Below are 27,817 nucleotides of genomic sequence, written 5' to 3' on the forward strand. Positions count from 1 at the left end.
ATCTGAAAATTGCCACCACTGAAATCTCCTTAATCCCTAGATCATTTCTGCTGTAGTATGGTAAAAAAAACACATTTGGATTTTCGCATAACAGTTGGTTCCCTAAAGTGACTCAATTACATCTTTTATAAAGATTCTAACTTACTGCTTAATTGAAACCAAAATGAATGTAGCTCTTCACCCAACATGTATGTGGAAATATTCTCCCTACTGTTGATACAGCATCTCAAATTACCTTGATTCATAAATACAAACAAGCTGTGCTGAAAAACGATTCCTGAATGTCTGTCGGTGGTAAACTTTAAGTCAGTTCATACAAAAGCTAAGGGCTAAAATTGATAGTTATGTAAAAGGATTTCGGACCCTTGAATAATAAGATATGATTTATAACTGCAGCATCAGGACTACCTCTGTATTTGTTGTCCGTGGAGGGAGAATGAAATTTCCTCTGAATTAGGCAAGGAAGGGAGAAGTGGAATGAGCCAAGTGTCACCAGTGCAAGTCCCAGGAATGCAATCTCATTTCATTTATTCATTCAAATCTACTCATTGAGGAAATTCTTCCAGGTACTGGAGATAGAGTGATACAAAAACTGTTCTTATGGAATTTATATTATAGTGAAGAAGATAGTCACTAAACCAATAAATAAGTATTTAATACGGCCAAAAAGTCTGGAGCATGGGCTGACATACACAGTAAGTGACATGTTCAGTATCTTGCGTGATGAATTCAGTGTTATCCTTCAACAACTAGGTACAGTTCAACAGGCTATACGTTTCCCCTCCTCCCTATGCACGCATCTTGTGATGAGTTAGTGTTGCCTATTTTGTTAAATAACCTGTGCTTTTAGCAGCTCTTAGAAGAAGCAATCAAAATGGTTTAATCCATACAAAAAATAAAATAATATTGTCTATGTTTCTATATTTATAGCCAACCTATAGAATACAATTCAGATAAATGAGTGCTAGGAAAAAGAAAGTAAGGGAATTATAATAGTTAACAATTCTATACTGTTTACTGTGTGCCAGTTCTAAGCCTGTTCTTCTCAAATTTTAGTGTCTATCAGTCACCTGGGGTTCTTGTTAAATGCAGATTCTGAGTTGGTCGCTCCCAAAAAGGCACTGAGATTGTGCATTTCTAACAACCTTCCTGATGATGCCAGTGCTGCTGGTCAACGAGCCGCATGTTGAGTACTGGGGGCCCTAGCATTTCACATGTAATGTAATGGCTCAGTGGCAGGAACAAGGTGCATGTAGTGGCAGCAAATTGAAGTGGTTGGTGAAGAAGTAGGGAAAGTAGGGTGTGGAATTTGTGCTACTCTCGTGCAGATAAGAAACATGATTTCTACAACTGGAGTCAGTGCTTTCACAGTTGAAGACCCAAGCTTAGGTCGATTCAGATCTTAACTACACTGTACTAACTGTGTGACCTTGGGTAAATCACCTTAACTTGTTCAATTTTTTACTTATTTAAAAGGTGATAAATATGGGACCCATTGCATTAGTGTAGAATTAAATGAGAAAAGCTTATAAACTACCTGGCACATACTGAGATTTAAATGAATACATAAACTAGCATTATTATTTATATAAAAAGTATAAATATCAGAGGCTTCAAATGATAATGGATGCAGTTAAATCCACAGGTAAAATGTGATTGGAAGAATGAGTCAAACTAGCAAGAAAAAAGTAGACAAAGTTATGTTCCAAATGGAGAAATAGAACTATTTCTTTTTCGTTGATTTTACTCTTCTAGACTAGGAATGAGTTTCATGAGGTTTTGAGACAAGCTATCAGTTTCAAAGAAAATTTAGAGTCTGCTCTCTTTATATGGAACAGTCCATTAAGTTTATTCTTCCATGTGATACTTTCTCTTTTTTTTGAAAAGTACTTCCCATAAGTTTCTTTAAAATCCCACTTCTTCCAATTTTTATAGAACTCCTCTAGAATAAATCTGCTTTCATTTATGCTCACAAAATATTCCTTTGGACATAGATTCTGGAATGTAATGTCTAGTTCCAGTGTAACTCAGTGTACTACCGCATGTTCAGTAATACATTTTCAGCACTTCCATTGTAGTTCTTGCTTTAAAAGTATTTTTTAATTCCTCAGCTACCATCACATAACTTTTCTTCTCTTCGCTGACTTTCTCACAATAGGAGGCAGAAAGTACCTACAGGCATTTAAATAAAGTAACTCTTAGAGGGCTGGCTGGGTAGTTTATATCATTCGTATCTAGCCTCATACTCAACATGACATACCTTGTTTGCAAAGTCTTGTTCAGACAGGAAAATCAAGAATACAGGTCTAAATAAGGTTTTCCCCAAAGGGCATTTTGATGTGTTGTTCATACTGTCCTACAGCAAAAGAAGGAGGCTATTGAAAGTGGCAAACGGCAAACTGAGAACACTTTAAAAGAAGGTAATGACATACTTGATGAAGCCAACCGTCTTGCAGATGAAATCAGCTCAGTCATTGATGTGAGTATTTGATAAAACCCAAAGTTAAAAGAAAGATGATAATGACATAGGCCCTCATAAGTGGGAACCAATGAGAAAACTCAGTAATATAAGCAAATACTGTTATTTTCTTGTGGGTATAAAGTTGTTTTTGCATTATTCCTTTGTCATCATGCCCACCTGTTGGTAACAATTAGAGCTTCACATTACTCTCTCAATAGACATGAGTGTCTGGTGAGGGTACTCACACACTCACACCAACCTGTGCTTTTGTTTTCACAATGATGGAAGGCATTTCTTGTTCCCAGGACAGCACTTACAATCTGCTTCAATATTCATGTAACATCAGCCAAAAGAAATGTAAAGCTACAAACAGACTCTTAACATACTTCCTAACGCAGTAAAAACTAATATACAGTGATACCTGGTAATAGAAATGCAAATGGTCTAAAAGATCCTAATGACTATCATATATGCATTTATACTATCTTTTTTTAAAGAAAGATGGTTAGGTTCTTCTTGGTATAAACTGGCTTCATGAATTTCCTAATCTCTTTGATTAAATCACAGCTTTTATTCTCTATTCTTTTTTTGCTAGGTTAGTAAATTTGAAGTCCATAAAAAATTAAGCATATGTAATTATATCTCTAAGAGAAATTAGTAAGTGAGAGGAGGCTTGGATTTACCTACTTTAAATGCCTTCTTTTCTCTATGTATCAGTATGTTGAAGACATTCAGAATAAATTGCCCTCCATGTCTGAGGATCTGAAAGATAAAATAGATGCCCTCTCCCAAGAAATAAAGGACAGGAAGCTTGCTGAGAAGGTGTCCCAGGCTGAGAGCCATGCGGCTCAGTTAAATGATTCATCTGCTGTCCTTGATGGGTATGTCATTTGTTGTTGGAAATATCTATGTATCTTGACATGGGTCCAAAAGTTTTGACTAACAGAAACAGTAGAGAATTGCTTTCCAATCTTGATTTTTGTAATTATGAACATACGAGCTACACGGCCTTTCTGTGGAAAAGCCTAATTAGAAGGGTCTGGGCGAAGCTCTACTGGAGCAGCATCAAAAGTCTGAGTTAAAAGTGGATTCAAATATGGCATGGTGGGGAGTGACATTGCCTTAGGCTACACTTAGAAAAAAATTTTCTGTTCTTTATTAGAGAGCACAGCAGTTGCCTTATTAGCATTTTAAATAATAATATATAAACACATTCTGCTCCAAATTTCAGTTTTATATTTTTAATGGAATCAAAACTATTTAATGTTAAAAGGGTGGCTTTTGAAAAATGTGGCTCCATACTTAGCCTTGAAGTCTTTTTTTTTTTTTCACTCTTCCAAACTCCAGGGAGATACTACATATTCCTGTAAATTAACAGCTCACTATAGCTGGGATTCTTATATGAGTGGATGAGGGAGGGGCATGTAGTGAGGTGTGCTTGACTAGTATACAGCCTTCTAGGTATAACAGGTAGGCTTCCCCTACAATTTTGGAATTGTCCTAAGAATGTAGGTGCTATTAGCCCCAAGAATAATTTTCCTAAATTAATCTGTATTTAATGTATTCCATGTGTAAAGTTTTGTTCCAATGCTTAATATACTTGATACAAAGGAAAAATATTAATGTTTGAAGACCCTGGGCAAAACTCACACACAACTCATTTTATAACAATTTTATAATATTTTTCTAATTTCACATGAAGGGTGATAAGTGGAGTGGTAAGTTAGAAGTCAGCAAATGCAGGATCCAAGTCCTTAACTAATGACATGGTGGTCATGTGACCTAGGACAAGCTATATAACCACCTGAGATTCATTTGTCCTCATCTGAGAATTGCACCTACTCTAAAGAGATTCTGTGAAATTCATTCCCATAATGTGGAACAAGTGCTCTGAAACCTGTAGAGTGCTTCACAAATGACATAAAGGATTGTCTCACTGCTCATACTTGCATGGTGCACATGGTTGCAGAAACTTCTGGAGGATGCTATGAGTACTTAAAAATATGTTGGTAGTATTTCATAGCTTAATTATTTAGGAATGCACGTTTAAACTGAAAACTACAACATAATACAGTAAGTAGATCTCTCACTATGACTTGGAATTATCATAATTATATTGGCCATGATCATTTGGAAGCCACATTTGTTATAAGTAAGATGTTCTTCATTTGAGTACCAACTGCTCTGATGTTCTTTTTTGGGGGTAATCTCAACAGAATCCTTGATGAGGCTAAAAACATCTCCTTCAATGCCACTGCAGCCTTCAAAGCTTACAGCAATATTAAAGACTATATTGATGAAGCTGAGAAAATTGCAAAAGAAGCCAAAGTTCTTGCACATGAAGCTACAGAACTGGTAAGAAACAAACCGTGTTATGTACTGAGAATGGAGGTCAATCTGTTTGAGTAAGTATCTAAACTAAATCTCTTAAATGTAAATAAGCTCTGGAAAAATCCTAGTAAATTAGAATTTTTTTTTGGAATTATTTTCAAAGGCTCCTTTTAAATTTTCTCCCAAATAAATCCTCAATGTGCGGTAATCATAGCAGAACTTTTTTCTCAGCCACCCACTACTTACCAGTACTGATAATGGTCTTTAAAAATTATCACAGATGACAAATAGGTTTGTGCCACCAATTTGCAAAGGAAAAACAGTCAAACATAAGACTCTAAACAGGGAAATTTATCACTATTATTCCAAATGTCTTCAGTGTGAAGGTGCCTTGGAAATTGACACCATTACTTATAGTCACATAAATTGATTCTATGTAAAATTTGATTATAAAGTGCACATTATATAAAATGCATCAGATCATATACTTCTAAAATATTTATACTATTTCTATCAATTGAAATGTTTACTTTCAAAGCAACTTTTGGCTGCTGTCATTGTTCACAATAAATTTGCAATTCATATTTTAGAGTTTTGAGGTTCCAATTATAGCACATTATCTGAGTGTCTTCAGTAGTGACAAATCTTCATTCTTTACATGAAGAGCAACACTTTTTAAACAAGTTATGTGATAAATCTTGGTAATACTATTTTAGGTCAAAAAGCATTTCATAGGAAGCACATGATGAGTTAAAATGTTTAGAACCATCATTTACTTCTTTGGCTTCACACAGAATCTCCCAAATACATCAGAATTTCAGAAAGAAAGAAAAAAACTTGATTGGACATTTGACTGTGAAGGAAATATGTATAAATGGTGGATGTTTAAGGAACAAATCAATATCTTCTTTGCTTTGGTATTGAGCACAAATGCTTTCTCAATCTCAGGTATATTAGAAATATTTGCCACTCTAAGAGGGCTTCTCTTATGGGCATAGTGAAAACATCATATTCCATCAGCAATTACTACTATTTTGGTTTCTCTGGAATGAGCTCTCTAGTACCATATGTTGCGTTTATTTTTTATTCAAAATCATGACACAGTTACTGCAGAAACTTCCTTATGTTCAGTCATTCTTTCAAAACGAACCATTTTTCAAATCTATTTGAAGACCCCAGTTTTCAAGTTCACCATTTTCATCTGACCTGTGTTTTATTGGATGAGCTTTTTCAGCATCTAGCACAGTTCTTGGCAAATAGCAGACACTCACGAGTGAATGAATGAATGTCATTCTCATCGATGTTTTCATGCCTACTTACAGTCTTTTGTACCATAAAAATCTCACTGTTGTCATTGCTTCATTTAACGTTTTATGTTAAAGACATATTACTTTCACCCAAATGTAAGTTTTTACACTTACGAGACTCTCATTTTCATGCCAACACGAAATACTCACTTTTCCCCAACCCCGATGCTTATACATAATAGACCAGCCAACCTCAAACATAGAAGGACAAATTTTAATGCATTGCAGTGTTTTCCCTTGTTATTGGTATTCCCTTTCTCTTCCCATAAACCATGTAAAAATAATTAAATATCTGAAAAATTACAAAATAAGTGCTAAAGAGAATCACTGATTTATTAAATGGCTATCAGCAAACACACAGAAGACTGATTTTTGTCCAGAAAGTTTGTTGGACTATGTTTCATGAACAGAATAAATAAAGCTTTAATTTTAATGTCATTATAATATAGTTCTGTTTTACTGGGAAAGAAATATATTTGCCATTAGGTTGAGCAATTACCTAGATAGTACTAGCATTCCATAAATGTAAGAGCTGGTATTATTGCTAGAACTATAGATAAACATGGACGAGTAAGATTAAGTTCATTATTTATGTATGAAAGAGTCACTTGAGTCTAGTCCTACAAAGAAGGAAGAATGTTTTCAATGAGTTAGAAACAAAGGACAAAGAAACAAAGCAGGGATTTATACAAGGAGAAAAAAGACATGTTCTACAAGCAATAAAACAACCAATTATTACAGTGAGGAAAATGGACATAAGATAATGTAAGAAAAAAAAGCAGTGAAAACACCACAGGAAAAGGAACAAATGAATAGCAGAATAATCTCAAAGCATAATTGCCAGCAATTTTAAAACCACTTCACTTTTTAAAATCTGCTTAAGTCTACCTATTTGTAATAAACACATCATCAAGAATAGAATTGAAAGGAAAATATGAGTGAGGAGATGGTTGATCCTTTATTTTAATTAAATAATAAGCAGTGGAAGTTATAAGCAATTCAAGTTTGTAGTGTAGTTCCTATGTAAAGAGTAACAGCCTCGTGTCTTGCATACATAAGTTATTTAAATATTAAAATGAATTTATTATGAAAATATTATTTTAGGAACATAGACATTATGAAAAAACAAACACTATTTTTCTGTCATTGCTGGGTGGGAAAATACTATTATTGTATTATTGGTACAAAAGATTGTTTCCCTACACGCAAGCTCCAAGATAACATCTCATTTAATACCTCTCATTGTGGGGTGCAAGGAGAAGGAGAAAGAAACTATGTCACTGTTTGCAAAATAGAATATAAAGATCTGGTAATTTTTTTTCTAGTCTTAATTGCTTTAATGCTTAAACCTTTAAAAAAAATTGCCATTTCATGGGTGAACTTAAAACCTATATTATCAACCAGATCAGATTTTAGAAGTAGATAAAAATAGATTTCATATACTGCTGGATCCAGAGGCAATAGCACAGTTACAGTGTGGTGGCACTGAGATGAGACCCTCTGCCCTTTTCCACTGGGAAGTTCTTAGGTGCTATGCACTTGAATCTGGTGTATCCAAACAGCAGACCACAACAACAACAAAAGAAGGGTAAGGTTGAATGAAATCTGTAGTTCTGGTTCTTTATGATCATGAAAGATCCAGATCTCCACCTGTTCCTTTCTTTCTTTCCCCCTCTCCCTTTCTCGAAGTGAATGGAATGTGCTCTGTGATATATAGTTCAGTGTAGAAAACATCAGCAGTCTTCATCTTCCCTAGGTATCTTGTACTTAAAAGAATCACTTTTTAACTTCCCATGGCAAATGAAGATTTCTTCTTTCTTTTGTACCTTCTTCTTCACACTGCAGTCACTGTTATTGTCTGAAACTTCTCCCCGCCTCTCTCTCTCTCTCACATACACACATACACACACACACACACACACACACACACACACACCACCAGCAATGTTCCTTAATACCCTCCAGCCCAGGATCCTCTGTCTCAATTAATTTCAGTGATCTTCACTAAGAATCAGCATTACAAACTGATTTATACTGGCTTTGAACTACAGTACACAACGTGGTCTTCCTCTTTATTCTCCAAATTCAATGTCTCTCACTTGCTACAATTACCCTTCATTCCTAGGATCCACAAACATAAATATCTTTAGTATAATCTTTTCCATGCATATGTAGGAAAAAATAATATAAAATTCAGAAGATAGTGAGGGCAATTTGTTAAGTAATGCACTTTCTCATAAAAATAATAATAGTGGGGTAGTTAGTAAAGAACAGTGCTGGGGAAGTAATTATGTAGGCCTTAGATGAGCTAAAGAGAGGGAGGAAAGTCTAGAAAAAATTATATTCTACAGGAGGAAAATATACCTAAAATTAAGTAAGTTTAAAGCCTCAGACACCTGATTCTAATAAATATGTGAACTGCTATTATAAGTGACTTCCCACTGTTTATTCCTTAATATGAGGAGAGTAAAAACCCATAGAAACTTCAAAAGGAGTTTTTTCTTTCTTTAAGGTCAAGAGTCTACAGAATACATTGGATTTTTGTAAATTTACTCTTATGTGGCAGATGAGTGGGGAGAAACATCCTGATAGAAAATAAGGATATTAAAGGAAAGTCAGGAAGTTCTGATAACATGGCAGCCTGAGTTAATTTAGATCCATCCTAATGTTAGAAATTCACAAAAATGCTAAATTTTAACTCCCCAAGTTTAATACATATTTTATTTTAGAAAGAAGAAATAAAGGGGAATCTAAAGATAAAAACGAAGGTAAAACAGAATGGCACACTCTAGGGCTGGCACCTTGGTGACCCTGTGAATTCGGAACATAAATATAGATCGTATGTCTAGGAACTGGGACTTTAGAGCCCAATCAGGGAGAGAAGACGTCAGAGACATCATCCTAAACCTACAAAAGAAGGAGTCTTTTTTGACTAATTGAAAGTATGGAAAACCATGAGACTTTGGATCAATTGTTGTCATCAATGAACACTCCTTCTAGCTCAGGAACATGCCAAGGAGCCTTGTTTCTTTTCATGCTTCCTGTTGTGAAAAATGTCTCTCATAAGTTGCTGAAAACACAAGCTTATGAATTGAAGTCCAAATTTATACCATCCATATGGTACAAGGCTTCCCAAGCTAAAAATTGAATGGAAGAGAGGAGGGGAACTGGCCCTGGCTCTTGGAGCCCCCAGAGCATCTAGAAGGACACAGAAGAGTAGTCTGATTAGATACACTATAAATAGTCAGCCAGGAAAAAGGGTAAGCAGGCAAAATATGTAACCTTATCCTGAGGTTACTAAAAAATCTGAAAAAGAATATAAAATAAAAAGGTTTAAATTATTGAAATGTTAAAAAGAATGAATAGAAAAGAGTGATAAAAAGAAAAAATAAAGAAGATGATTATGGGAATTTGTAATAGAAGCAAATAAAGTTTCTAAAAATAAAAAATATGTAGAATTAAAATTAAAAATTGAATTGGAGGACTACACAAAAGGAAAAGAGAACAGGTTAATTGAAAGTGTTGAAGACATTACCCAGACTGCAACAAATATGGTAAAACATAAAAGGAGTGTATGAGACGAGGAATGTAGATTGTAAAACTGTTATGGAAATCTATTAGGAGTTTCAGAAGTTGAGAGGAGTGAGAATGGGAAGTAGTAATAGTAAAAGAGATACTGAAAATTTTCAAGTGCTGGTAAAAGATATGATTTCTCAAGTTAAGGAAGCCCATCATGATAAATAAAATTAAGTCCACACCTGGATAGATCATTGTTAAACTACAGAAACCAAAGACAAAAAGAAGACAAAGTCTTAAAATAATCCAGAGAGAAAATGCAATTCTCTAGAAAGGAATAAAGATTTTTCAGTTAACATATTTCCCATGAAGTCATGATAGAAATCCAAAGACAAGGTGCTGATATAACATGCCAATCAACTCAGAATTCTCTATCTAGTTACATCTCATTCAGAGAGGAGGACAAAAAAAATGGTATTTTCAGATAAATAAAGACAGAGTTTACCAATCACAGATGCTCACTGAGCTACAATAAAATACACTTCAAACAAGAGATCAACAAAATCAAGGACACTGGGGATTATAGAGGCAAAAGAGAACAAAAAATAGTGAATGTGTACAAATATAAGTAGCATTATAAAAATCAGGAAGATAATAATTACCAAATGTGTGTAATTGTTTTAAAAAATAGAACTGAAAAATAAGAAAATAACATAAAAATGGGACAGATGGTCAGAGTTAACATTTTTTAAGTTGTTGAATTTGGGGGAAGAGAATTAAAAAACTGGTTAGATTTAATCTTCATTACATATATGTATTAAACATTGAGGGTAATTATAGCATCATGAATCAGAGTTCTCCAGAGAAACAGAACAAATAGGATGTACTATATACAGACAGAGATTCATGTTAAGGGATTGGCTCATGTCATTGTGGGCTGGCAAGTCTGAATTATCCAGGGCAGGACAGCACGATGGAGACCCAGGGAAGAGTTGTTGCAGTTTTGAGTTCAAAGTCAAGTCTGGGGGCAGAATTCCATTTTCCTTGGGGGACTTTAGTCTTTTCTGTTAAGGCCTTCAACAGATTCATGGGGTTCACCGACACTATGAAGGATAATCTGCTTTACTCAAAGTCTACTGATTTAAATGTTAATTACATCTAAGAAATACCTTCACAGCAAAATAAAGACTGGTGTTCGACCAAAAAAAAAAAAAAATGGTATCCTAGCCTAGCCAAGTCAACACATAAAATTAACCATAGCAAACAGCTATGCTTTCCAAATAAGCAGAGAGAAAAAAATGTGTAGAGAGGGGGATTTTCAATCAATTCTATGAAAGGCAAAAAAACCCCAGAAAAACAGAAGGAAAAAAGGTATAAGTAAAACACAAAATGTGATAGAGTTAAATCCAAATACAATAGTCAGGGTAACTGTTAATAGCTGCCTCAAGAAAAAAACTCCTGAAATCTCAGTAGCTTAATACAATTCAAGTTTATGTCTCATATCACACCCAGTGTGTGGGAGACAACCTTTCTCCATGTTGTAGCTACACAATACCATGTAGCCTCCACGGTTGTCCTAACAGGGAAAGAGAATGAAGGAAGAGACATGCTGGCTCTTACCTGCCTTGGGCACATCTGGTCCCTTGATCAGAAGTCTGCACGTATCTCAATCCAACTGTAAGGGAAACTGGGAAGAATACAAGGCCCGTAGAATATCTGATGAGCATTAACTGTCTCAGCTTCAAGTTGTCTTCATAATACATGCAAAGAGATTTAAATGACCAGTTAGATAACAAGGATTTTCATATTGGATTAAAAATGTTTTAACAAATGCATCCATCCGTATATGATGTGCACAAAACACCACTAGTTATAAGGGTACAGAAGACTGAAAATTAAAAATAATAATAATAATTTAAAAATAAATAAATAAATACTTTTAAAAATAAATTAAAAAAAATAAAAGAAGACTGAAAATAAAGGATGAGAAAAGATACATCAGAGAAACTCTAACTAGAAGAAATCTTGTGTACTAATACTAAAACAATCAAAATCTTTAAATTAAAAAAAAGACTATTAGAAATAGAGTCATCACAATATAATAAAAGGAACAAGTTAGCAAGGAGATTAAAAAATTTTGAACCCATGAGGTCATAACTATAAAGCCTAAGAATGAATAAAAGCAAATGTTAGAATGACGCAATCAATACCTCTATAATAATAGTGGGAGATTTTACCATTATCTTTCTTAAAAATTGACAGGCCAAGCAAAGAGATGTAAGGATACAGGAGGTTTGAAAAGTACCATAAAAACGCTTGATTTAATGGAGTTATAGAACTCTATATCAGTAAGATAATTAATTCTATATGCCATATTAGGTAAAGCTCATGAAACAAGCAAACAAACAAACAAAAAAGAACATGAACTCTATCACAAAGCACATATCAGCAAATCCTAACAATCCAATAGCATCTGGACTAAATTCCCTGATCACAATGCAGTAAAATTAGAAAATTATGCAGAAAGATTGCCCCAAAAATATTTCAAATAAAAAACACACTTCAAAATAATGTGTAAGTCAAAGGAAAAAAAGTTTGAAATTACAAAATAGTTTTATACAAAAAGTATATGTTAATATTATATATTAATATTCAGCTCTGATATATAAAACTGAACAGAAATAAAACTTACACACATCAGAATTTGTGGGGTACAAATACAGTGACAATGAAGTGGAAAATAAAGTCTTAAATGTAGATATTAGGAAAGGATTAGAACTGAAACCAATTAGCTAAAATTTCTGCTCAAGAAGTTAAAAAAAGTACAAAGAAAGAAAGAAAAATGAAGGCAGAAATTAATGAACTAGAAAAAAATATTAGACAGGATTGACAAAATAGAAAGCTGAATCTTAAACAGGCAACACGGGAACAATTAAGCACAGAGAGATGACATAGTAAAAGGATTAGGAATGAAGAGAAAGAAATAGCTATAGGTATAGTGTTCATTTAATAAATATGGTTTTACTATAGTACACTAGCAACTATATTCAGGTAAGTTTGAATGCTTCATGGAGTGAACAATAGATCTAAATTTACTCAAAAACAAATAGTAAACCCAAGTAGAACTCTAGTCATTAAATGAATTCAATCAGTAGTTAATAATTTACTTAGAACAAAATAACATCTACCAAATTTCAAAGACTCATCCGAAGAATTTCAGAAGAATAGAAAAAGCAGGAAAAAAGAGTCCTCAGCTTATTTTGTGAGGCTGGTATTAACGTGATGGCAAAACCCTGTATAGGAAAGTATTAAAAGAATAACTGTAGGCCAATCATAAACAGAGATGCAGAACTGTAAATAAAATTTTATCAAGCTAAGTCCAAATACATGTTTTTAAAGATATGGACCAATGCAGCAGAAAGTTAGTATCAGTCAAAAATGGGTGATGGGAATACAGATTTCTATATTAATTTCTATCATTATATGGTTAAATATCTTAGTTAAATATCTTACCTGAAATAAAGGAGGAGAGAGAAAATCAGTTCTGTAATAAGCTCTTCCATGAAAAATAAAAGGAAAATGGATCTACAGCATGCCTGGAAATGAAGCAACCACCTTCAGCCTTTACACCAAAAGCAGCCCTACATTTCCTTTTCTAATTCATGATGCGTGCATATTTTAATTTATTTTCAGTTGAGAAGAGAAGTGGATAATTTCAAGCAACAGTCCCCTGACCTACCTTTTCTCTAAACTCAGACCCCTAGGGCAATCGCTTCTAAATTTTTCAACTGTTTCTTCTCATGTATCTGTTCATATTACAATCATGCTATCATGTGATTCGTTACATTAGGGAATGATCCATTTAATTACTATATGATGAATGACACTCCCTTGGAGTGTGTCCCATCACATACCCCTCCCACCCATTTCCCATGGTACATCACCGGTTAGATCCCTTACTGTTTTCTTTTTAAACTCAAGTAAATATACTTAGTGCTTTATTTCCTGTTCCATAAATGATGAACTTACAGTCTCTAAGATGAAGGCATTTGAGTTCTCACCTTTCCCTTTAGTTCTCTTTCTTCCCTTCCTCCTCCCAACTTCTACCTGTTTAATTTTCCTACTGTCACATCAATAACATTTGTAATTTATCTACAACCATAATTGTTCCATGGCGGAACAGAAGTCTTTTGAGCCATTCCATTTCCTTAAAAGATCCCCTCTGATTGTTTTCAGGGAGGGACGGATGGGGGACACTTGACGTCTGTTTGCCAGTTGCTGTGTGCAAGAGTGAAGGAGAGGGGGGCACTCTGTTCCATAAAATGACTTGTCATGAATTATCTTTAATCTCATGACTCTCATCCTTTACCTTACCTGTTGTCTCTGAGGTCTGGCCTTCAGATTCTGTTTGTCTCCTTCCTGCCTTATACCCAGCTGAGCAAGTTGAGGGTAAAATACCTACAAAGGACTAAGGGGGAGTAAGTAGCTAAAGACCCACGTTGGTGTGGTTAGGAAAGGGTGTCCCTCCTGCTAAAGGGAAGACGCCTCTGCTGAGTCATACACTTTCTTCTGTCTTCTTCTCTTTCCTCCGTCACAGTTTTGTTTGCCACTGATCTCCCCTGAACAATTACTCCATTTTACTTCGTCTCTTGGTACTGTTTTCTGAAAACAATCAGTCTTTTGCTCAAAATTCAAATTCTAAATTAAACAATTCAGATTTCTGAAGAGTCTTTTGTTTACTTACTGTATGTTTCACTTCCTCATGGGAAGGGTGTGTCCAGGGCCTCCACTAACCCAAAAGACTGTAGGCGTTTGGAGAATCAGAAAAAGGCATCCCACTGGGCAAGACATGCCAGGGCACACAGCCCGGTGAGCAGTACCCTGGCCAGTTCCATCGCTTCTGGGTGTGAACCCTTGGGTCAGATGCCAGCTGTACAGCCCCAGCATCCACAGCATCTGGGACTCTGAAGGATGCTGTGACAATGCTTGTTTTCCTCTCTGCACATTCTGCTCCCATGGCCTGCTGCTGCCGTTTCACTGCGAGGTGACTATGGTGTTCTATGTTTTTCCTACTTCCTTTTCTCAGAAAAGAATGTCTCCAGAATTAAAATTTATGCTGAAAATAGAAGCCGAGTGGACAGAAACACGGATAACCCCATGAGAATTTCACTTTCATGAGTTCACAAGTACTATTCCCAAGTGATTTTCATATAGGTAACACTTGGGATATAGTAGCTGATCACTAAATGTAAATTGCCCCCTCCTGTCTCCAGACATTGATGCTAGGAATCTAGAAAGGCTAGGATGCTCCAGATTTCCAGAATGGACAAGATATTTATGTTGCCACGAGAGATAGGAAAGGTCAAAGGAAAAATAAAATTACTTTCTTTCTCTGGTTGTTTTGAGATCACTTATGAATTTTGAAAGTAGATGACTTGTAGGATTTTTTTTTAATGATTAGAATTAGGTTCAAGTGATGTGCCAGAATTTCCTAATCAAGTTGCAGGAAGAAGATAGCAGGTCAGAATTTGAGGATTTGAAGATCAGTCTCAGTGCATATTGCTCATGTATTGAGCTGTGTCAGCTAAAGTAGTACTTTTTTAAGAAACACTGTGCAGTCTATTCTGATCCCTCTCTTGGCTCAATTCCTATAGTAAATATCATCCCCAAAGCTTAGAACTTAATTTTTTTAATCTGGCTTAATATTCAGTCTCCAATTGTATAAGATAATTTCTTACCCTTCTTTGATACAGCTATGGTGCTTATAATAGGTGCTTCTGAGCTGTTTATTGATATGAGGTGTTAAGCATGTCCACATTTTCAAATTTTTCTTTAAGTTTTAAAATCTCTTTAACCATACATTTATCATACTTAATATATAACAGCATTATGAAACACATAGGAACAGAGATAAATAGAATTCTTGCCTGTCCTCAAACCAGAAATAATCATTTACATTTTTATTATTTGTCATGCTAATAAAAATAATACTTTCCAGCTTTTACTTACATAATTTATTCTTTTCCTTTACTACAATTTTTCCTTTCCTTATTATTATTTTCCTTACTATTATTTCATATTTGTATTATTATTCCTAGTAATTTCCTCTTCTTTATTAGTTTTTTTTTTTTTTTTTGAGTCCCTATGGTATTCCAGATTCTTTCAACATCACTGGTTTGGTCAACAAATTATATTAAACACCATGAATCTTACAATAGTATGATTAAACACTAAGGTATTTCTAATGAGTAATTGTTTAGAAATGTGGTCATATCTTCAGTCTATCTTATTTAATATTTGCTTTGTGTAATTGGATGAACCAAAATACATAAAGAATACTTGCAAGGTCATTTTTGAATTTTTATTTCCTATGTAAAGGACTGTGCAAATATTAGCAGAATACACATTGAATTCAAAAGGCCCAATAAAATTTAGTGGCAGTCAAGTTTTAAACTTTAACTCATATATACCTTGTATTTTATTCTGTCAACCCTTACTTAAAAGTCATTCAAACAGTAATTTTGCCTTCTTATTAATATATGTAATCACTGGAATTTAAATTTTATACCAGTGTAGTGTTAATGGAAAAATAGTATCAATCTGTAATTGGTATGACAATTGAATCTGTCAGTAAAACTGGTGAGCATTTTTCTCCATCAGCAATTCAGCAACCTATCTAAGAGCTGAGTGATTCACACAAAAACAAATATGGAAAAGTCAGTGAGGATCTAAGTTACATACAAAAATATTGAATCTGTGTGTGGAAACAGTATTCATTAAGTCACCTCACTTCTGCGATTTTCTTTGTACATGATATACTCTTTTGAGTCAATAACTAAAAAATCTATTGGAAATAGAGAAACAAACTTCTATTTTATTACCTAACATTTGATGTATTTAAAATTTCAAGGCATGAGTTGACACAACATTGTAAAATGACTGTAACTCAATAAAAAATGTAAAAAATAAAATAAATAAAAATAAAAAAATAAAAATTCAGGGCATAAAGTGTTAAAAATGAAATCAAAGAGTTTTTCATCAGTCAGCAACACACAAATTCTTTGGAAGGATGCTACAATGCAATATAAATCTAAACTAATTTTATTCAAGGCAGCAATGCTCTCAGACCTGCTATTTGGGATTTCCATCTATAGGAATAACATAACAATAAATATTAGGAATAATCCAGGGGTAAAATTGCTATGCTGAGTTGATTCTGGACATTTAATGGGAAGAAAATCATAAGCCCTCTGAGGATATCTAACTCTAAACATTTCTCCCTCGTCATTGCTCAGAATCAAGACTCTCTGTGGTACCAGCCCATCCTACCCTCAGCAGCTTGTCTCGTTCCTGCCTCATGGCTGCAAGCCAGTGGCACCCAGAGGTGCTGGAGCAATGGCTCTCATGCTGTAATTGGCAAAAATCTGTTCTCAGTTAGTTGCAAACTTTCAAATCCTCTCAGTTGTTTTCTCGGTGTTCTCAAGCTGAAAATTTGCAGCCATAAATTCTAAATTCTCATAAGTAATTCTGAAAGTTTCTGTTTCATCCCTTGGTCTCCTTTGTGTGCTGAGTTGCTGTCAGTCCTCCAGAAACTAATCCCGCTCACATCTTAGGACATCACGTGATGCCAAGATCCACAGCCTTTCACCAGATTCCTGACCACAGCCATTTCTCTGGGTTGTTTCTGGACTCATTTTTGATTCAATATTTCATTTTAACATCCTGTAGATTTTTTAAATATAGGTTATATTAAAACATCTTTAAAATCGATGCACAATGATTGCCTTATTTTAAAAGTGTGTGAATGTTTTAATTATTACAAAAGTAGTTCATGCCCATTATAGAAAAATAGGAAATACATACAAGCAAGAGGGATAAAAATATAAAAATGTTAGTAATCTCACCAACCACAAGTAATCACTTTTATAATGTTGCTTATCTGTCTACACCTTTTCCTGTACAAATAGTTTTTGTACAAATGGGTAGATTCATATAACTGTTTTGTAGCTTAATAATATCAATTAATATCACGCACATTTTTTCAATATTCTCAAAAGTTATACCCTGTAAAATATACATAGGACTAGATTCCACCATTTCTTCTAAGAATTTATTTTGTCATAGTAAGAAATTTCTCCCTGACTTTTAACATGCTGAAATATAAATTTCTTCTTAATGTATATTTTACATAAACACACTACAGCTGATTACAAGCCTTTACGTATAACCGCACATTTTGAACAGTTTTCTTTATTAAAAAGATTATAAATTTAAAATCATCTAAATCAAATATTATCTTAACACATTATCCCCTTTGGAAATGTGCAAGACTTGTCTTCTGAAATAATTTTACAAAGAATGGAGTAGATCGTAAACTATGCTGATGAATTTTCAGCTAGTACTTTCTTCAGGAAAAAAAAAAAAGAAAAAACAAAACATTCTGCATCTCTCCTTCATGCCAACTTTTTCAGTAAATTCAGAACATTTATTTCTAATAAAGAAGTTATTTGAGGAATATTAAGAAAAACAATAAAAACATAATATAGAAATTAAACAAAACTTTTAAATTTGCTTATTTAAATAATAAGTCACTGGGATGTAGGTTTACCATCCTGAAAAACTTAACTTCAGGTCTCACCTTCACATCTCGTTTCCCTAAGAGAGCCTCCTCTGAAAACAAAACACTTAGATATTTCCATGCTCCATTATGGCAGTAATTATTATCTTTATTAGGGATTCTTTTTTGTTTGTCTCCCTACTCCACTGTGGTTCCATTAGAGAAAGCAGAGTCTTTTTACCTGTGAATAATCAGAACTTACTCTGGTGCTTGAGATAGCTAAAAAACATTTATTGAGTAAACCAATCAATTCATTCATCTATTAATCAATGACATGGTGCCTTAACAAGTCACTATGAATATTTAACAAATAGTAGAAAGAAAAAACTAACATATATTAAAAGCCAAGTAAGTGCCAAGCCTCTGTCAAATCTTTATAGACTTTGTCATTGTATTTTTTCCTATATCTTTCCTTCTCTGATGATGCTTTAAATTATCTCACATTTTCTATAAATGATTTTAATTAATAAAACATACAGCAACGTACATATAATAATAGCTCCTATTTTTTATATTTATAATAAAAGGTTTTATATAATTTTTACATACAAATATGTATATTTGTATATTACACACAGAGAGAACTTATCTCTAAAAATACAATCTCTAAAAAGCAAGAAACAAAATATCTTGCAACTCTAAGAACCTCATTTATATTTCACATATGCTGTAGACACAGCTCAGAAACTCAGATGTGATGCTTATAAATATGTATGAAGTACAATTAGCTTGGAAAATGCTGCTTCATCACCTGTCCTGATATTGTTGATGTGCTTCAATAACTTACTAAGCAATGTTGGAAAAGGAACTCTCCAAATTCCACTGAATTGAAACAGTTCTGTTCATCCATAACATGTTAGTGTTTTCCATTCTGTTATCATATGAAAGACTTATCTTTTAAACCTGGATTGTTGGTATACTGCTTGTAGCTGACAACTGAATGCAATCAGCTCTTAATATTTTGGAATGCTTCTTGAAACATTGAAACCTGTCATATTCCTCCCCATCTCTTGAACCCAAACCTCTCATTTCCAAAGCCCTGGCCTAAGGTTACAGCTCTCTTTCCTCTGGCGCGTACTGTTACAATAGCCAAATGATATCTCCTTTTCCTCCCACACAGCTGCGCACTTCATCTTCTTGGACTAAGGCTCTCATTATACATTCCTACTCAGAAACTTTCCGTGGCTTCATATTGCTTGTCCGGTTTCCTTAGTCTGACATTCCAATTCTAGAAACCGACTCCAACCCACATAACAGCCTCACTTCTTCACACCACCCTTCTTAAAATCTATAGTCCTTTGCAACTGAAATACTTGCTCCCCATCCACACATCAGAATTCCCTACCTCCTGTCTTTCCTTACCTTGTTGCTCCTGTATCTTCTACATTCTCAAATATATACCGTACATCTGAGAAAGGAGTAGTTGACTAAATCCAGGAAGAAATCCTTGGCTTCCTGAAAAACAGGAAAGACGAGATGCCTGGAACCAAAAGGCAGGCGGGACTTGTAAATGCAACATGGGAAATTAGCAGTGGGGAAGTTTATCAGCAGATGGACTGGAGTCAGGACTCAGTCGTGTTACTGGATGACAGTGCAGAGGTCTAATGGAAGACCAATAAATGGATAATCATCCAGTCATACTGATCAGAAAAATTCAGAAAGGTCACCAAAATCCAACATCAGAAATGAAAGAGGTGAAATCACAACGACTTCTGCAGACAGTAAAGGATAATAAGAGAAAATTATGAACAACTTTATGCCAAAAATTCAACAATTTGAATGAAATGGACGAATTATTTGAAAATCACAAACTACCAAAACTCACTCATAAATAAATAACTTGAATAGCACTATATTCATTAAAGAATTGAATTTTTAGTTAAAAACCTTCACACACACACAAACACACAAAATTCGGTTCCAAGTGACTTCACTGGTGAATTCCACCAAACATTTAAAGAAGGAAGCAACAAATTCTTCAGAGAACTGAAGAGGAGAATGCATCCTACCTCATTCCATAAGGCGAGTATTACTATGATCCAAGCCAGACAAGATACTAAAAAAAAAGAAATTATAGGCCACTATCCCTCGTGAACATAGATGTAAAAATTGTTGACAAAGTTATAACAATTGAATCCAAACATTTATTAAGACAAGCTACAAACTAGAAGAATATATTTACAAACTACGTATCTGATGAAGGATTTGTATCCATATTATGCATAAATATCTTTCAAAACTCAGTAAGAACAAATAACCTAATAAAAACTTGGACTAAAGATGTAAACAGACTTTGTCACAGAATATGATAAATAAACACATGAAAAGATGCTCAACATTGTTAATCACAAGGAAAATGCAAAATAAAACCAAAATGATGTACACGCCTATTAGAATGTCTCAAATTTTAAGACTGACTATATAAGGTATTGACAAGGATATAGAGGCAAGTGTAAGTCTCATGCACTGCTGGTGGGAATTTAAAATAGTACAAATAATTTGGAAAATGTGTTGATAGTTTCTTAAAAATGTAGACATACATCCACCACATAATCTAGCCACTCCACTTATAGGTGTTCACTCTGAGAGAAATGAAGGCAGATGTTCTTGCAAAGATTTGTACACGAATGTTCACAGCAAACCTATTTAGAATAGTCAAAGCTAGAAATAATCCGAATGTCCATCTGAGGGGAATGAAGAAATAGATTGGGGCATATCCATATAAATAAAAGAGGGATCATATGTTGACACACACAGGGCAAGGATAAATGTCAAAATAGTTATGCTGAATGAAAGCCAGACAAAAAAAGAGTGCATACTGATTGGTTCTATTTATATAAATTTCTAAAAAATGCAAACTAATAGTGATGGAAAACACTCTGCTGTGTGGAGATGGAGAAAGACAAGGAGGAGTAGAAGGGAGGGATTGAAAAGAAATGGTGGGTATGTTCTCTGCCTTGATTGTGGTGATGGTTTCATAAGTGTATTTAGTCAAAACATATCAAATTGTACATTTTTAATATATGAAGTTTATACCTCAATAAAACTGTTGAAAAGTAGAAAAAAGTAGAAAAAAATGAATATTGTGCATCACTGTTTGTGGTCCCTTCACAATTTCCACAGCTCAGACTTTGGCCTCTTCCCCCGCTGTCTGGCCCTCCTCCCTCTTCCCTCTCTCACCTCCTTTTCATTAATTTTCTTACACACAGCAAGTCAATTCTCTCTTCCTCCTTTACACCCTGTGCCTCACTTTGCATATCCAAGATTAGCTTTAAAATTTTAAATGCTCTTAAGATTATGTTCTTGTAGAAAGGAATTCACACCTCAAGGCTATGCAAAAAGATTCTTCTTTTCCTTCCTACCTTCCTTCCTTCCTTCTTTCCTTCCTTCCTTCTTTCCTTCCTTTCTTCTTCCCTTCATCTAGTATTAGGAATGACCAATATCATCCTGATGACTCAGGATCATCGTTGTCAACATTAGTTGTTTTACTATGATAATATTGGCATCTACTGAAACCTACTTCAACTTATCCAAATTGACTTGAACTCCTGAGCTTTAAAAATTCATCTCTCTACTTGTTGGTTTTCTCTTTCTTCACTGTCAGATTGTCAGCTGTCACTACTTTCAGGTGCCTGTTTAGAGAACCTTCATCTTTCTTTCTTTGTAATTTCCTTTCTCTAATCTATTTTGATTTAGTAAACCTGTAACCAAGGGAATAAGAATGGCATGTAAATTTGGAACAAATATAGAACCTGAGTGGGTAATGGAGGTTTTTTTTTTTTTTTAAAGTAAGGTACATTGGATTTCTGCCATTTATATTGACACTCTTGCCTCTTTTTCAAGATAAATAACATTTACGTGCTGTTACTGTATCTAATTCCCCAGAGAAACTGTAGGACTAAGAATTTCTGTGTTCTCAGTTGAAGAGAGTGTCCATTTTCCACAGAATAATTTGCCAGAGTTGTCAGACAGCTCTTTTTGCAAGCACTCGATATAAAGGCAAATGTCTCCTTTTATTTATGTAGGTATTTCCAATATATCCTTTTGTAAATATCATGGTAATTATATAATCAAGCTGTTCTGTGAGTAATAGATTATTTAAGTGATAACTGTTGGAATAATACCTTAAAACAAGTTTTACCACAACAGTAGCAAGTTCTGTAATCTTTCCTAGTTTAATGCTCAAATACTATGACTGATTAAAAAAATGTTATTAAGGCACTGGACATGTCTTTGAAGAGGGTTATGTCTGGGCTAACCTGAGATCAGATCTTTAACTTCAACGGTAAGTGTTTAGCATTCTCTAGCTCTCATTGAACCCTGAAATACTTTCCAATTTAAAATTTACATTAAGAGCCTATTGGATTTATCTCTTGGAATTAATGTATTACATAATGATTCCTGAGGAGCAAACACTATTAAAATGCATAACTAAACATTCAATTGAGATGATCCTTTTCTATTCTTTTTGTGTCACCTCTTTTAATCCAAGCCTCAGCAAATACATTTTTGCTAGGACACGATTGTGGCTCAGAGATCATCATTTAGAAGATTTTGTTTTGCCATAGTACTTTTGAGATGCATTAAAAAAAAAAAAAAAAAAAAGAGCAGTGGTCTTCCTCATTTCAACACCCAGGGACCCGAAATGCTCCCCCACTTACTCTGCAACTCAAGTGAGATGTGTTAGGGATGAAGTCAGTGGATGTGTTTCATTCTTAATTTGCTTGACCATTCTCCAGCGCTTGATGGTGCTGACCAGTTTATGACCTTGCAACACTGCCAGTCGTCAGACTCTGAGCCACTTCTGTATCTCCTGATTTCCATAGTCTCATGCTCTCCTGGTTTCTCTTTGTCCGCTCTGGAATCCCAGTCACCTTGCCACTTTCTGCCCTTGAATGTTGGGATTCCTATGTGTTCTGTCCTAGGCCTTCTTCTCTTCTCCCAGTAGAGTCCCCTGACTTTAATCATGAACATGTGCTGATCATTTACAATTCTACATATGTCGCCCAGAATATTTTTCTGAAGGTAAACTCAGTATACCAATTGCCTGCTAGATATCTCTACTCCATAATTCAATGGATTTAAATATGTGATGCTTCTTTTTCTGTCCACAGGCAACAGGTCCTCAGGGTTCATTAAAGGAAGGTGCCAAAGGCTCTCTTCAGAAAAGCTTCGGGATTCTTAATGAAGCCAAGAAGTTAGCAAATGATGTAAAAGGTTAGTGTGACCTCTCTTTATTATTATTTTCAGGTTAATTGTAGTTGTAATTTGTAGGATATTTTATCACACTATTAGAAACGTGTAATTGTTTGCAGCATGGTTTTTATGATTAATTTTATATCTGGATTTAGTGCAAGTAAACTATCTCATCACTTTTATAGTATTTTGTCTTCACATTCATTTGGTACTGGGAAATACTTTTATTTTTTAAACCTAATTTCTGTAGCATCAGTTCACTTGTATCTAAAGTATTGGTAACTTTTAAAGTATGATAAGTTTTAAAGATCGCCCAACACTACCTTTTGTTTTTCTTCAGAAGTGAATCAGGCAGATGTAATATAATTGTCCTTGTGAAACTTCTGATTTAGTGGGGCACATGTCTCAAAGGTTCCACACCTTTTTATACATATTTTTGTGTATTTTATTCCTAATTCAAGAATCAAAGGTCATAAAATATCTACCCTGATATATTATGGGTTTTGCGTTAAAAATATATTATTCACTATAGCCACTCTCTAGATAAGCTATTGTATTTATCATTTCATTCCACTGTCTCCTGTTTCTCATTTGAGTTGCCTCCTGTTTCCATCTTCAGTCTCATTCCTCACCATTTTCTGTCTTGCATCTAGCTCCCCAACCTTACTGAAATATTCGTGTCCTTTGAAAAATGCGCTGCCCCTCCAAGCCTCCAAGTTTCATGGTGTTAATTCTCTCTGGAACACTTCAGCCTCCCTCTTTCTTTTTCATTCAACACCTTCTACCAGACCTTCAAGATTTCACTCAAATGTCACTCAGATCTTCTGCAGGAAATCTAGCGCCCCCGTCTGAATCACATGCCCCTTCTCTGTGCCTCCCTTTCTCTGCCACCATGGACTTAGGTTCCACCTTCTTGAGGACAGCCACAGGATCTTCTTTTTAACATTTGCATTTCTAGTGTATAGTATCACAATGACTATCTCAAATCAGGAAATAAGCATATTTTTAAAATAAAAGAACAGTGTTGATCTTTACTAACCTTGGAAGGAGAAGAGGTTTTATCATCATTTATATCTGTCATGCTCTAAGCTGATAGTCCTTGGTCTCCACTAGAGGCTGATATGGAATTACAAGTTCTGTCCCCATTATAGACGGCACTCTGATAGTAAAATACTTCGGATTATGTACCACAGGTAAAATATGACCCCTTATATACATGATTCAGTGCAAGAGATTGCACTTACTACAACCTAAAGAGTAACTACAGGGTCAAAACCTGTTTTCCTATCAGACAAGTTGCATTGATTTCTACTTTGCCATCACTCCTTCCTCTGCAAAGTCCTTGCTCAGAGCTGGGACCAGGGTGAAGTGAGTGAGGTGAGCCATGCAAGTGTGGAGTTAGATTCTGTTTTTATTTAAAAGTTTAACAGTTTGCCCATTATTGATCTTCCTTGAATTAATTTTGATTTTTTAAAAATACTGCATTAAAACAGTTTTATCTGGATCACTGAGTTTTGGGTGCCCCTTTGAATTTCACACCTGACATGAATACCTGAGTCACCTCACCCACTCCCAGCCCTGCCCTTGCCTCTCTTTCCTCCCAAACCCTGATGTTATAAAAATGAAAAAAAGAATTCCATTTTTAGGAATGTTTTTCTAAGGGGAAAAGAAATCTTAGGACCCGGCATGGTAGAAAGGGTTAGGTGACAGAAATGTTCATTAGTTTGAATGTCTTCTTCTGTACTTCAGGTAGTACATTATTTAAAGTAATGAAAACCCACAAACTACTCAAGTAATAATTCCTCCAGAAATCCAAGCCAAGGCTCTGACGAAGATGGGAGTGTTTTCTTGCTACATTATGACATTTCCCCTGATTTGTGGCCACTTATACAAGTTATAAAATGGCTGTTAATCAGGGAAATGCCATATATTACCACCAGGAACTGTTGAAGTAGGCCCTACAGAGCAAAATACTTGACAGCAGCTATTAAAATCGAGATTTAGTCATTTCTCTCTATGGTGCCTCTTTTCCTATGAAGGAATAAAAATGGTGGGCCAGCATACCCTCCATATCTCTAATTTGTTACTTGATTCGATTCAGTAATATCCAGTTAGTTTGTGAGCATTAGTCAGGAATGACTTAGTGCTGCTCCCTGCCATTTTTATGCTGTCCTTGCCTTGGAGGAGTCTAAACTTGCCAGGGGCAATTTGTTTTGCTTTTTAATTCTTGAATATACATTTGTTAAAAGTAAATTTGCCCTTGTGCGCATCTGAGATTTGAAGCCAGTCTACATTGAATTGATTGAATGTCCATGGAGATAAAAATTGTTTTGTTGATGGATGTGGGGCTTGGTCCAAACTGATGATCAAAAGAGAAGATAAATGAATGCCACCGGGTGAATTAATACTATTTTTCAGATTGGCAAGAGATTTTGTCTATAAAATAGCCAGTTAAGGTTCTCATGGAAAGTGTACAGGACAAGGAATGAAGTAGGGATGGTATATTAGAAGTCTGAAAAATACTAAGATTTTACAATCATATATCTTATATGGAATAACTTTTCAATTTTATTTACTTCTTAATTTATCCCTACTTTTTATCCTTGCCCAAAATAAGTGAAATTATTTAATTACTTAGGAACAAATAGATAACATTTCTGTAAAATGGGAATGATGACCATTCATATGGAATGAAAAGATCTATTCCTAAGCCCAAAAACGTGGAATCAGTAATTGCATGACAGCACAGTGCCAGAGTTATTTCAAACATTAATTTTAATCAAATTAATCCATACTTTCCTTCTATACTATGATCCTCCAGACACTGAGTCAATAAGTCTAGACAAGTGTATCAGAATGGTTTTGCGATCATGAGTATAATATACTTGCAATTACTAGCCTGTTAAGAGTCTGTGTTATTATTTCAGATCAGAAAAAAGAGAATAAACAGGAATATTGCAATGATGTTAAACAAAGTATGATATAGGAATTAAATTTTTTCTAGGGCATTTTTATATTATTAAAATATACTCCTTTTGAATTTGCACACTGCCGCTTGCCAGAATCAGCCTTCCCGTAGGTGAGCATGTGAAAGAAAAACAAAACCCTTTCCACTGACAAAAAATAATCTTAGACTAAATGGATGAAATCAAGCCTAGATCCCCTAGCCCACTGAAGTCTGGGGAACAAAACAACCTTTTCCTGTAGAAACTGGTGATTCCTCATACAGAGTTTTAGTTCCTCTTTGGGAGTGTGAATAGAGAAGACAGAGAAAGTTAAAGTGAGTTGGACTCAGTTTAGGAATTCAAATGAAAAGTGGCAAAATAGTGGCCAGACATGGAAGAGAAGGAACTATTGGAACCAGAGTGCTTGTCTTACTTCAAAAGTATTTAAATTCAATATCTTTTAGAATACCTTACTGGCCAACACAGAACCAGCCTCAGGCCTACAGTCAGGCTTTATTTAGAGCTGGTCCTAGAGGAACCACGTGGAGTTTTCCATGTCTGGTCATTTTGATTTTTCATTCTACTGGCTGAAGACAGGACTCCTCTCTATCCTGATATCTTAAGTCTTTGGAGATCTCAATATTAAGAAGACAAAGGACTACATAAGTGAATGAAAATTATAGTAAAGTTACTTGAGAGAAATTGTACCCCTTATATTCTTAAAATATCCAAAGATAAAAATATAATGTAATATAATAAAATTAATAAATTGTATAGAGCAATCACATATTATATAATTTAGTCATTGGTTACCTTTGGTATGTAAAACAAAATCATTTAAGTCGAAGAAATACTAACAATTTGAATAAACAGCATAGAGAGAGAGAAGAGAGAAGAGAGAGTGAAGTCAACACTTTAGTCCAAGTTAGTCTGGCTCCAAAGCTGATGCTTTTAACCACTGCTGGACAAAAACCTCTGGGCTTCTGCTGCAGTGCAGAAGGTGACACATTAACATTCATGGCCCTAACAAATGTTTGATGGATGAATGAATGACTGAATGGATAAGAGTAGCAGGAATCTCTCACTACCGGAAAGGTCAAAATCAAGGTTTCCACATGACCTCATACAGACCCCTTGCCTATACCAAACTTTCTGCTTCAGAACTGCATATGGAAGCACTGCGGAGATTAACCTATTCTCTAACTTAGAAGGAGCATCTAGAACAAAAGATGAAGTATATTTGTAGCCTTGTAAAATTTTTTTTACAAAGAAATCTTAAAGAGGATATTCCTCCATTTTTGGCAAAGGAGCAAATCAGAAGTGATATCGAATGCAAGTAGTAGATCATAAGACAAATGTCATGGTAATGAAGATTTTCTTTGCAAAATGTTATCCAGATGGCAATTTGGCAGTAGATTCCATTTAACTAAATCCCTTCAAAATT

At 34.7% G+C, this 27,817-nt stretch overlaps 1 protein-coding gene and 1 long non-coding RNA gene across 3 annotated transcripts in view; one reads left to right on the forward strand and one right to left on the reverse strand.

Moving 5' to 3' along the window:
• The window catches only part of LAMA2 (laminin subunit alpha 2), a 516,055-nt gene that overhangs the window by 410,772 nt on the left and 77,466 nt on the right, over positions 1-27,817 (forward strand). For both annotated transcript variants that reach the window (XM_032484891.1, XM_032484892.1), the window contains exons 38-41: positions 2,363-2,479; positions 3,179-3,342; positions 4,678-4,816; positions 23,347-23,449. In XM_032484891.1, the coding sequence (XP_032340782.1) occupies positions 2,363-2,479; positions 3,179-3,342; positions 4,678-4,816; positions 23,347-23,449 (523 nt within the window). The remainder of the gene's footprint in view (positions 1-2,362; positions 2,480-3,178; positions 3,343-4,677; positions 4,817-23,346; positions 23,450-27,817) is intronic.
• Positions 978-11,206, reverse strand: LOC116665398. Its single transcript, XR_004321994.1, has 3 exons — positions 11,197-11,206; positions 7,135-7,144; positions 978-1,384 (listed from the first exon to the last, which is right to left on the reverse strand). It is a non-coding gene; the product is annotated as an uncharacterized LOC116665398 (long non-coding RNA).

Source organism: Camelus ferus, chromosome 8 (genome assembly GCF_009834535.1).
Source record: "Camelus ferus isolate YT-003-E chromosome 8, BCGSAC_Cfer_1.0, whole genome shotgun sequence".
NCBI classification, from domain to species: Eukaryota; Metazoa; Chordata; class Mammalia; order Artiodactyla; family Camelidae; genus Camelus; species Camelus ferus.